A 12,039-nucleotide genomic window follows, 5' to 3' on the forward strand; every position below is an offset into this window, starting at 1 on the left:
AGTGAAGTGAAAATAAAACGCAATAATCGAATAACATTTTGTAATATTTAAAATACACACTTAGAATCCATTTTCATCACAATACATGCGTAGGTATTTATAAAACATTATTGCAGTTGATTACATTTCTAAATACGTGTATGATGTTAATAAAGCGTAAATAAACAACTACATGAAATACAAAATCATAATTTCATCCTACAATAAATCAAAGGTAATTGAGTAATGCATGAGATTTTTTAATGCAAATATTTTATTGTCAGGAAACTAGGACATTTGGTGACCCTATTGTGTTTCGCACAAATATGCCTAATAAGGCCGAGTTCGACTAAACCGTCTTCACTTTATTTTGACATTTATTTTAATAATTAACTATGAAATAAAACAAAATGATACCATAATTATAAATAGATAAGTATACCTACATGCAGAATAAAACTTTGATTAAAGCAACAAATTGTATACCATTTTACTTGTATGTACTAAGAATTATTAACATAAAACAAATCATTAATTCTTAAAAGACCGACTACAATTTCTTAGTCATAAACATTTTTGCAATTCCATTATATAATGACACGTAGATCTGAACCTGAATTCATATTATTTGCTATATTTTCTTCAACAGCGTATGTTCCTTTAATTTTAAGGCCAGATCTTCGTATCTTTCTAACGTTCATAGTTTAGACAAAAACAACATGTAATATTAGTGTCTATATTTAATTTTATATGATATATAATCAACAACAATTAAGTAGGTACTTACTTATAGATTACTATGAAGTAGGATACAAATTTTGAGGTAAACTTTTAAGAAAAGCATTGCCAATGATTTACTAATTAAAATTTTAGATCTTATTAATTTCACTAGAAAAACATATGAAATATGCAAATAAATTTTACACATATTTAAAACACCAGTTATATTTTAAGACCGTGTACATTAATATCTAAACAGTTTATTATCTTGCACATAATAATGGCGTGGAACCTATCTTATATTTAAGCAATTTTTACTTAAACATTTATATACTATATTTTGTGGAAGACTTCGTTGTCGAATAATTTCGAACATTATTTGTTTTTGGAAGACATTTGATTTCTCTAAATCATTGTAAATATAAATTTAACCTTCTAAATTTACGTATATACATAAATCTATATAATATGATTGGAAGACATTTTGAACATCGTAATGTAGTAGGTATTTATTATTAAGGTTAATATCTTTTCCTTATTTCTAAACGAGTTTCTAAGTTACATTCATTTCAATCACAACAGACTAGATGTTATTTGGCGTTTAACTGCTTAGACATATCGCAACTGTGCGGAAGTTTAAATTTTAATACATGAAGTAAATGCGTAAATCTAAAAATAGTTCAACAATCATCTAAATACTACTTTTAATTAGAACGGCAAACCTATCTTAAACGCTTTGACAAGAGCCGAGCCAGAGTCATACATTCCAATAATACCAAAGAGTACTCCGAGTCCAATAATAAAATAGTCATAAGCGATTGTTGTGCTTTCGAGTTGATTGCCTTTCAATTTGATATGGAAATAAGCTGGCCATATAAAACTCAACATGGTACCAGTAAAGCTCCCAATAAAGCCCATGAGTATTGCGAAATGCGGAATAAAAATTGCCATTAGAATTGTGAACATTATGACACCGAGCCTCCAAGCCAGACCCCAAACCTTCAATTCTCCATCTAAAGCGTAAATAGGCGGAAAAATTGTTTTCGGTTTACCTCTGAATAATACTCTTTCTAAAAGATCACAAGCAGCATAATATGGCAAAGGATAGCTAAGTACTGCCTTGATTACTAGGAAGAAGTTTACTAATCCTTTAAAACCTGCTGATCGGAGGTTATTCGTTATTACTTGTTGAGTATCGTTTTGAAAGGTCAAAAAACACAAATAGCCGAAGATAGATTTAAATGCAGCTGCGGCTATATGTGACCAGTTTAACATCCATTCAAATCTTGAGCGGTCTTCCATGTTTCCTTCCAAAGTAGGCAAAAATATTTGTGATGTGTATGAAAACACAATCACACCTAGACTGATTGGGAAATTTTCGAAATCTAGTGACCATTTAACTTTCGACCAACCCCAGTCGCCGATATAAAGAATGCAATACCCGAGAACTATTGCATTAATGATCAAGTGGCTCATTGTGCACCAAAAAGACAACATGCTCACGCTTTTAAGAGACTTCAAAAAAGCAAGCGGCAACAAGAATATTCCAGTCAGCATCATCCAAGATCGGGTATCAATTGAGCCATCAGGAAAGGTACCAATCATAAGATCGCCACAAACGACAACGTAGAGAATACAAGTCATAAGCAGTTCAATAATTTGTGCGATGTTAACAATTCTAGCACCATATTTGCGTCCAAAGCACTCTTTAGCAATGCTTACGTAAGAATCGCGAACTCGAACGCGTTGTCCCGATACTGGGTCGTCTTCGTAGAGGCATTCAACGAGGATTTTGCCGGTGTAACAACATATATGGGCAATTCCAATCATGGCAGCTATTGCCCAGTATCCTCCTTGCAGAACAGCAAAAGGCAACGATACTACGAACATACCCTGTAGAAAAATTTATCATTAGTTACATAATGTTAAAACTAGAGGGTCACCCGAGCTCAAACCTCGCGTCCTATTTCGGGCCTATTTAGAATTTTCAATGATAGCGCTGCATCCTCTATCCATACTTACACTAAAATTTTACAATTAATTGTGAAAATTATGCAAGAAGTTTTTGCAGAGAAAAATCTGCGTTCTTTCTCACCGCGCTCGTGGTGAGCGCTGTTGTACCAACCTATTAGTGTTATTTCTATTAGACACTTGACTAGTTTTAGTATTTGCTCGGCTTGGGGAACTACACTTTATCTGTTCAGAAATTATGGCAGATAGATGGACAGACGGACGTACGGACAAATGCGCATTTAAGTAGGCTCGGAGACCTCGCTTCGTTTGATCAATAACAATTACGAAAGTTACATAAATATTAGTAGGTACCTGAATAGCATTGGTGACATTCCAAGCTGCTTGGAATTCATTAATCTTGGCGCCAGGTTTTCCGCCACCCTCTTCGAAACCACCTTCTTCTGATGAAGCGTAAAAGTCAACACTTTGCATGCTTTGCGTTCTGAAAGAACAAAATACAATTTATTTATTTATTTTATTTATATTTATTAAACTTATAGAATGTACAGGGCATTGGTATAAAGGTTTTATATTTTTATTTTTGTTTATATAAGTAAGTAATTGTAAGTTAGATACATTCGATTTATTTTTAATAGTGAGCGTACCTTGGAGCCCCATCCTGTTGTGGATATGTGTTCTGATAACTGGTAAAAGAATCTTCAGCCTGAAGGTCTCCGCTGAGAAATGGGTTGGTAGGGTTAGTTGACTGGTATGTAGGCGAAGTTGTTTCATTCATCGTTGACAACTCGCAGCTTTCACCCATATCTAAATAATTACAGAGATAGAGTTAGACAAGTGGGCAGCGTTTGGATTACGAGACAATAAAAAAGAAAAAAAAAAGCAATTTCAGTGTCCATTGTCTCTCCTTTAATTACAAATGGAAAAGACCACATTTGTCTTTACATTGCCATAATTATTTTTAACACATTTTTTCTAATATATGAGCTTGCTGTGTTAAAAGAGGTTTCAGATTTATGTAATAAAAAAAATCTTACCCATGTTAGCAAATCGGACATTTTGTGGAGGTCGTTGTGGTGCTCCTTGTTTATCAGGTACTTGCTGTCTTACGGTCTGCATTGCCACGTCCAATACATTCTTGATAGGTGGTAACTTGATGCGTCCTAAATTAATCATCTTCTGTTCTTTTTCTTCACAATATAGTATAAAACTTTTTTGATTTACTGATTCACAATTTTTGATTTCTTTAACTATCGATATTGTATAACTATGTCAAAAACTGACGTAACAGGAAGACATTTATTTTAACTCTACACTTTAATTCTAAATGGAAGACTTCTTTACAATTAATCTATTAAATATTCTTTTACATTTTTAGCGTGCCTTATTAACTAGCCATTTTTGCGATATCAAAACCCCCATGTTTTACGGTTTTCCGTTTTATATAAAGTATAGTTTTAGAGTTTTGCGCGTTAATATTCAACTAAATGAGTGAATTACTCATTTTTGGGAGATTTTTCGTTTGATATAATGGCTGCACGGCACTTACTCGAGGTGTTTGGGCGCGACGCGAGGGAGATGCGCGGTGCGGCGATCGATATATGAACGAAGTTTCTTGGCACAATAACAATGTTTCTATAAACCAATATAGGTTGCGAATCAAAATTAAATTTTAACATTTATCCTATAACCCTATTAATAAAACAAAAATAGTAAATTTCAAGGTGTATTTATTCAGTAGATACCAAATAATGATATTTACTCAAATATAGAGTCTCGACGAAATACTTGATTGACAATTTCGAATACCTAAAACTGTTCATAATACTCGTAACTAAATGTAAATAAAAAGAAAAGCTACGATTGTTCTCAAGCCATGAAAGATTATTTTATATTTCGCCTTTCAGTAGATATGCAAGAGAGCATCCAGGCTCTGTGCTGTTTAGTGAAATTGCACCTTAAATGCAGTTTACATTAGAGTATGATTAGGGTTGTCGAATTCGCGTTCCTGTTCCAATGAGTAATTTAAGCCTATTGTAATGATAGTAATTTTTGGAAATTGATATTTTCATTCCTTTTATTAGCGATATTAATATAGAAGAAATCCTTATTTTGAGCGTCAAAAGAAAACAAAAATTAATTGTTAGGTATTCAAATAAATCAAGTTAGATAATAATTTAATGTTTTTTTCAGTGATTGGTCGTTAGCACTAATTGATACCTATGCTTGTTTCTACATTTTATACCTAGTTACGTTACAGTTTATACAACATGGGCTCAAGCTTTTTACAAATTTTATTTTTCTTGTTTTTTACCAGATTAATCGTAAGTACCTGGCAGCTGCCTACAAATTAGGTACTAATTCTCAAATAAAGAAATAAAAAGTAAAATGCAATTTTAACAACTCCCAAACCAACTCACTGTCCCAAAGGCGCAAGTTTCGATCTTGAGAGAGGTCCCGGGTTCGATCTCTAATTGGGTCTGTTTAGGAAATTGTATTATTGTTGTATTAACAGATACTTAGGTATACTTGGGAATACATTTGTTCCATGAGGCCTTAGGCCGCGATTACACCTATCAGTTTTACTCACGTAAGTAGCTTACGTAATCAATTGACAGCAAAACTAAGTGTAAATGTACCTACTTATAAAAGTACTTATATTAAACCTGTAAGTTTAACTCACCTAAATTGCTTACGCAATTAATTTACGACAAATTCACTAAGATAAAATATTATGTAATTATTACTTACTTATTAAGATTGTTTACAATAGTTTTGTCGTAAGTTAATCACGTAAGCTACTTACATGACTAAAACTTACAGGTGTATCCGGAACTTTAGACTAACTGGCGAGGGCAAAATCAGGCGAAATTCTAATAAAATTTGCAATCGCATAAAAAAACCTTTATTTAAATAATTATTGTTTTTAAGTATGCCTACGACATACGAAATCACCCTTGCTGCCAAGAGCCCTCAGACAATATTAGCCTGGCGATGATCATCGACGCGTACGAGATCTACGGCCACGACCCGACGGACAAACTGGACCATCTCGCGCACTATCAGATAGAGATGATGAAGATTAAGAGGGCGCCTGATCAGGTTAGTGCACCTACTGTTCGATAAAAGAGGTTTTATACCAGGAGGGAGCATAGGTGGTAATAAGCAGGTAATTCAGCGAGGTGAACTTTTCTTCTTCTCTTGTTTGGTGGCTTTTTGTAGTGCCAGCCCAGCACAATGCACTTCGCCAGTATCGAGTAGCTTGAGGGAAGCACAGGTTGGTCGGTTAAAATGTGCCAATGGGTTTATTCTCTAACTCCGTGTCCACTGAATGATAGCCATAGAGCTCAACTGACATTGATTGGTTCTACATTGCTGCTTCACTGAGTGATATTAAAATATTTTATAGTTTTAAGTTTTCACTTCTATCAGCAATCAGCATTGACTGCCAATATTTTTTTTTGTACTTATTTATTTCTTTGTTTGTTTCAGTACATAATTAACGAGCATGTCCACATTGCAACAGACCACCTCGGCAGATTTATTAACATGCATATAAAGGAACTAAAGGTAAGTTAGGTACCTGCTACTTTTTACCGAACTAAAGATTTGTTATTCAAATTCAAAATATTTTTATTCAATTCGACTTTTACAAGTTTTTGAATCGTCAAAAGCATCTACCACTGGTTCGGAATGCCTTCCCTACCGAGAAGAACCAGCAAGGAACTCGGGGTTGCCGCTGTCATTGTCACTGATTGCTTCCTACGCCTGGGTATATCCTTTCGCTTGTACTTATATTCTCCTGTACCTTTGAATCCAGGTCCTGCTGATCGCTTTAGAAGATGTAATAGACAACATGCTGACAATGTACGACAATCACAATGCGATTAAAACTGAAAGAGTCGCAACGTTTAATTCAGCGGCTGGTGGTGCGGTCCCATCCGAGTTTTACCTTAGTCAAGGTAAGATTATCGAAAAATTTTCATCATCATCATCATCCTCATCATCATGATCAACCCATCGCCGGCTCACTACAGAGCACGGGTCTCCTCTCAGAGTGAGAAGGGTTTTTACTACTGGCCAAGTGCAGATTGGCATACTTCACACACCTTTGAGAACATTATGGAGAACTCTCAGGCATACCTACAGGTTTTCTTACGATGATTTCCTTCACGGTTAAAGCAAGTGATGTTTAATTAGTTACTCAAAACGCACATAACTCCGAATAGTCAGAGGTGATCGGACCCCCGACCTCCGATTAGGAGGCGGACATCCTAAACACTAGGCTATCACAGCTTATTTAGAAAATTGTTACGACCAAGTTATTATGAGATACATAAGTCTAATAGATTTCCCCTAAAGGCAACCTCTTTGTAACAAGACCTCCTGTTATGTGTTTGTAAGACGATGAAACAATAAACACCTAGCAGTTTCTATATTTACAACTGTAAATTAAAAATTTATAACACCCCCGACAAGTGAAGGTCACAGTAACTAGAAAAGAGCTGATAACTTTCAAACAGCTGAACCGATTTTCTTGGATTATAGCTAAGATCACTCTCGATTAATCCACCTTTCAAACAAAAAAAAAACTAAATTAAAATCTGTTCATTAGTTTTGGAGCTACGATGCCACAGACAGATACACAGACACACACGTCAAACTTATAACACCCCTCTTTTTGGGTCGGGGGTTAAAAAGCAGGCACTAAGCGTTTGGTTCGTTCTCTGCATCGAGATTGACTACTGTTTGTAATTTCAGGGATACAATTTGTCTCATATTTTCTTATAGAATTTTACTGCGGCAAGAACGTCTACATCTTCATATCGGAGTTGTACAGCGACATCTACAACATGGGGCGCGGAATCACCCCCCACTGTAGGGGCAGAGGGTTCCACTTCCTAGGCTTCGTCCATTTCGCGGACGACAACAAGTATTATCTGGAAGAAGATCCGAGCATAGTTTTCCAAGGTGACAACTTTATACACGGGCTGGAGTGTCACCTAGGTATTTGTATTTTCAGGTAGGTTAAAGGTTTCATCCGTTATCTTTCCTTACCTAATGAATGAAGAAAATAACTAAATTCTCCCCTCTAGCACCAAAGTTCCCATTAAATTCAAATTCAAAATATTTTTATTCAATTAGACTTTTACAAGTAGGTACTTTTGAATCGTCAAGAGCATCTACCACTGGTTCGGAATGCCTAATTAATTTATTGCGCGTTTCATCGCAACTAGTTATAACTTACCTATAATAATAAAATATTATATAGGTATTAATTGACAGAAATTGAACGTGGACAAACTGATGATTCTTTCGCCATAATAGGTTGTACACAAAATCTTTAGCTACAGTTTATTTCAGGTTCCCATTCAAAAAGAGTCTCCAACACGTGCGAGACGTGTCAACGCTTCCAAAGGCGATCGTCAAATGCGGCCTTATCATGTACAAACTACCCCCACTAACTGCTGCGTCTTGTATCATCACCTCAGGGTCCTTTATACTGGACTTTAACATTCAAGGGATACGGTATAGACATTATGATTATATGCTGGTAAGTAAATCCAGGATTATTTTGTATAAGTGTATAAGTACATCTTTCCTATACCAAAAATAGTATCTCAGTTCCAACCATCACTCATTTATTTATAAAGTCTATTTTGCAATTAGAAATCCAAGCCTTTGATCAGCTTCATTATTAGGGTCACCTTAATAGTCAGCTAGAGCAATACCTATTGGCTATCAGTTGGTACCCAAGAGCTGGTCGATCACGGAAAAGCTGCATCAATCATTATTACAATTTCAGTTGTTGTGATTGGCTGAATTCTTGCAGCAACAATAGATGTCAGCCAATCTAGGTGATTGCGATCGTCACACTGCTGCTGTCAACTAAGGCGATAGAATCCTTTTTTTTTGTGAAATGAACTACATAGGTATTTAACAGCGATATGACCTAATCCTATCGTTGTTCAATCTTGGTGGCTTTATACATATTTTGAGAATTTCTCTTTTCTAGTTTCTTCCCAACGGCCACTCATTTTACACAAAAGAGCCGATGACACCGTTAGTTTGCGACCACCACGTTTGTGAATGGAACAACACTAATTTCTACGGAGGTAAGCACAGCTCCAACGTGTAATAAGTTAGTGGGTTCAACAATCTCGCATTAGAATTACCTATTATGTTTTCGTCTACGATTTTGATACCGGTAAGGTATAAAAAACCCTTCAGTAAGTTGATTCTGGCAAACCTGCATCAATCTTTATATTACAATCGCAGTTGGCTTTTATGGTTAGAAGGTATTCTTGTTGCAACAATGCATTGAAGTCAATATTGAGCGAGTGTTGGTCAATCAGAGGTGATTGCGATCATCACGCCGGTACCACCGTTGCTACATTTCTTGAATGCCCTGAAACACATCTTGAATATTCAAAACAAGAATGATTAAGTATACCTAATACTTACAATACTTACTTACGCATCTTTTAGAATCTAGGCAACCGCGTTCCTAGTAGACCTTAGTTTTCAGTTAGTTGTCAGTCAGGATTGATTGTAGCGCAAGCGTAACTTGCATAAAAAAGGCAGGTATTATCAGGCTCACTTACCCACGTGACCTGAGAAATACCTATAGCTACGGGGCGCGGCGGTGCGCCCCTTCGAAGGAGAGAGAGAAGAGAGATAAGAGTTTATGCAACAGAAAGAGCGATGTTTATTAAATTTTAGGTAGCAGTACTGTGCAAGCTGAATTGCACTTTGCATTTTAACATTCGTTACAGAAGCTGCTATTTATTCAAGTCTTTGCTCAGTGAAAAGCTACTATATTTAGTGTTCTGTGGTAGGTACAATTTACAAAAGTGATGCTATATTATTTTATTTTTTATTTGTACCACAAAGTTGTAACAATAAAAATAAAAATAAAGAAAAAGTGGACAGGGAAGCACTTATCTCTATAAGAAATCTCTACCAGTGACCCTTGGCAGTGTAAGAGGTTGTAAAGGGAGTAGAATAGGCTACAGCAAAGATAGACAGTAATTATGAAAAAAGCTTAGTAGATATAATGATATAATATAAATACTTTATGATATAATACTTTACTATAATGATATAGTATAAATACTTGATTTATATATTAAAATAGGCTTACAAAATATTTATTTTTCATATTTTTCATTTCTTTGTTATATTTTAGGACCCTTTCTAATCCCGGGCGACCCTGGCAATGGCCTGTCCCCAATCCCACCTTTCTTGGAACAAACCACGGAAGCGTACCATTTCTCCACGGAACCTCCTGGTGGTCCCGACTACGCCAATATTACTTGTAAGTTTGCAACTTACCTACCCATTGATGTAGGATGGATGGTAGGTAGGTAGGTAGGCACCTTATGACATCATTCAAGTGATTTACACACAATATTATATTACGTCGTCGCAGCGAAATGGCATAAACCGGGATACTCAAAAAGTGCCTATTTTGAATAAATAGGTACTTTGATTTTCTTTGCACAAATTGCATGTCGGGTCGGGTCTTATTAAATTTTTACCTATTTTTTCTTTGGTGGTCACTCCTCCTTAATTTGGGAGACTGATCTAAGGTTGAAATCTATAGTCTGCACTTTGACTTTGCTTAGACTTAAGTTTCAGTTAAAACGAGACAGATTTATGACGGTATAACGCTGTCTCGTTTAACAGTGTCTTAAGTCTGAGCAAAGTCAAAGTGCGATCTATAGATCTCAGCCTAAGAGTTTGATAGTACCCATTAGTTTTTGGTTAATTTCCACTTGCAAGGAAGGTTACTTTGACCTAAATCGTTGATTTTCAGATACCTTAGATGGGTGTTGGTTCATGTTTCCTCCGAACTACGGATCTATAGCTGGCATCAGCTACTTAGATCCCCTCACCGTGAACGAGTACCGGTATACATGCTCCGGTTCAGGAAACAAGGTATAGTACCTATAGAATTCTTATTTATCTCTCCCAAAATCACTGGTCGATAATTTTCCCAAAATGGATTTGTTATTAGGTATTTACATTTTAAACTCCGTGGCCACAAAATAACAGGCAGTTTTTATAATATCGCACAACGAAATGATATTGGTTTTATATCACTATGAAACAATTTTCAGAAACTTTTATTCTTTACGATATCATAATCTATTCTTATTTCAGGGTCTGTATTGGTACCCTCAATGGATGGGCGCTCCCCCGCACCACCCGTACCCGCGCTCCGACGACTCGCCCACCGACCTCAACCCGGACGTGCCGAGCGTGTTCTACCCGCACCAGGCCCAGAGACAAGCGTCGCCTGATGTACCTACATTTCAAATTGGGACCAATTAAATATAAAAGCTATTTGCTCGCTTGCTTTCTTTCACCAACGGCCTCCCTAGCGCAGGTCTTATTAGTGGGAGGTTCCGGGTTTGGAATTTTACAATGGCCATGGCTAGTTACCACCCTACCGGCAAAGCCGTGCCGCCAAGCGCTTTGGCGTTCCGGTATGATGCCGAGTAGAAACCAAAGGAGTATGGGTTTAATGAAAACTGCCATACCCCTTCCAATTTAGCCCGCTTCCATCTTAGACTGCCACCAGGTGAGATTGCAGTAAAGGGCTAACATGTATCTGAATAAAAAAAAACATCCCACAAAAGCGAACTCAAGTTCTACGCGACATAGCCAATTATTAATTTTATGTAAAATAATAAGAAAATTTGCGATTTTTTAACAACTTTTATTCATTCGTATTTTTAATATAATCATAATTTACACAAACATAACGAAATCTAATATCTCCAAAAGAAGATAGCTGGTACCTAAAATCTATTGCATTAAATATATTATTATGATACAATTATGTTTTTCGTGCACATACATTTTGGCCAAAATATAGTTTTAATATTATAGTCATTTCCAATGCAATTTTCATGGGACCGATTAAGTTGACACAAACAAGTAATTTTTTAACTTTCTTCGCTGGCTGTTAATGTAACTCAAGCAAAAGTATATTTATTAATATTCACAAAAAAAAACCCACTTAAATATGATTTTAGAGGATTTTTTTAATAGTCTACTAACTTCAGTTGTTAATACCAGTGACGAATCACCATAAAAATTGAATTGAAAAACTTGAATCAGTTATATTGTCCTAACAGTTCCTACTAAAATATTAAACCGAAGCCGTCCAACTATAAAACTATATTTCTTAATTCTATTAAAGTTAAACAATCGAAACGGGATATCACACTTTTACTTTCTAATTTTTGTAATAGTAGGTAGTATTGTATATTTAACAATTTATATTCCTTATAGTTTAACTTATGCGGAGCTAAATTGGTAAACTCATTGAAGGAAACAAAAAACACGATATATTTCACT

General features: G+C 35.6%; 2 protein-coding genes across 2 annotated transcripts; one reads left to right on the forward strand and one right to left on the reverse strand.

Annotated features, from left to right (window-relative positions):
- Nucleotides 1–25: 25 nt before the first annotated feature.
- On the reverse strand, nucleotides 26–4,255 carry LOC123865050 (vesicular inhibitory amino acid transporter). Its single transcript, XM_045905873.1, has 4 exons — nucleotides 3,708–4,255; nucleotides 3,318–3,477; nucleotides 3,025–3,154; nucleotides 26–2,592 (listed from the first exon to the last, which is right to left on the reverse strand). The coding sequence occupies exons 1-4, from the start codon at nucleotides 3,844–3,846 to the stop codon at nucleotides 1,408–1,410; spliced, it is 1,614 nt and encodes a 537-aa protein (XP_045761829.1). The 5' UTR covers nucleotides 3,847–4,255; the 3' UTR covers nucleotides 26–1,407.
- Nucleotides 4,256–4,888: 633 nt separating this feature from the next.
- LOC123865051 lies at nucleotides 4,889–11,025 on the forward strand. Its single transcript, XM_045905874.1, has 10 exons — nucleotides 4,889–4,994; nucleotides 5,602–5,772; nucleotides 6,163–6,240; nucleotides 6,491–6,632; nucleotides 7,462–7,693; nucleotides 8,035–8,224; nucleotides 8,687–8,786; nucleotides 9,860–9,988; nucleotides 10,490–10,611; nucleotides 10,837–11,025. Exons 1-10 carry the CDS (start codon nucleotides 4,941–4,943, stop codon nucleotides 11,005–11,007), a joined length of 1,389 nt encoding a protein of 462 aa, XP_045761830.1. The 5' UTR covers nucleotides 4,889–4,940; the 3' UTR covers nucleotides 11,008–11,025.
- Nucleotides 11,026–12,039: the final 1,014 nt, after the last annotated feature.

This window comes from Maniola jurtina, chromosome 5 (genome assembly GCF_905333055.1).
Source record: "Maniola jurtina chromosome 5, ilManJurt1.1, whole genome shotgun sequence".
NCBI classification, from domain to species: domain Eukaryota; kingdom Metazoa; phylum Arthropoda; class Insecta; order Lepidoptera; family Nymphalidae; genus Maniola; species Maniola jurtina.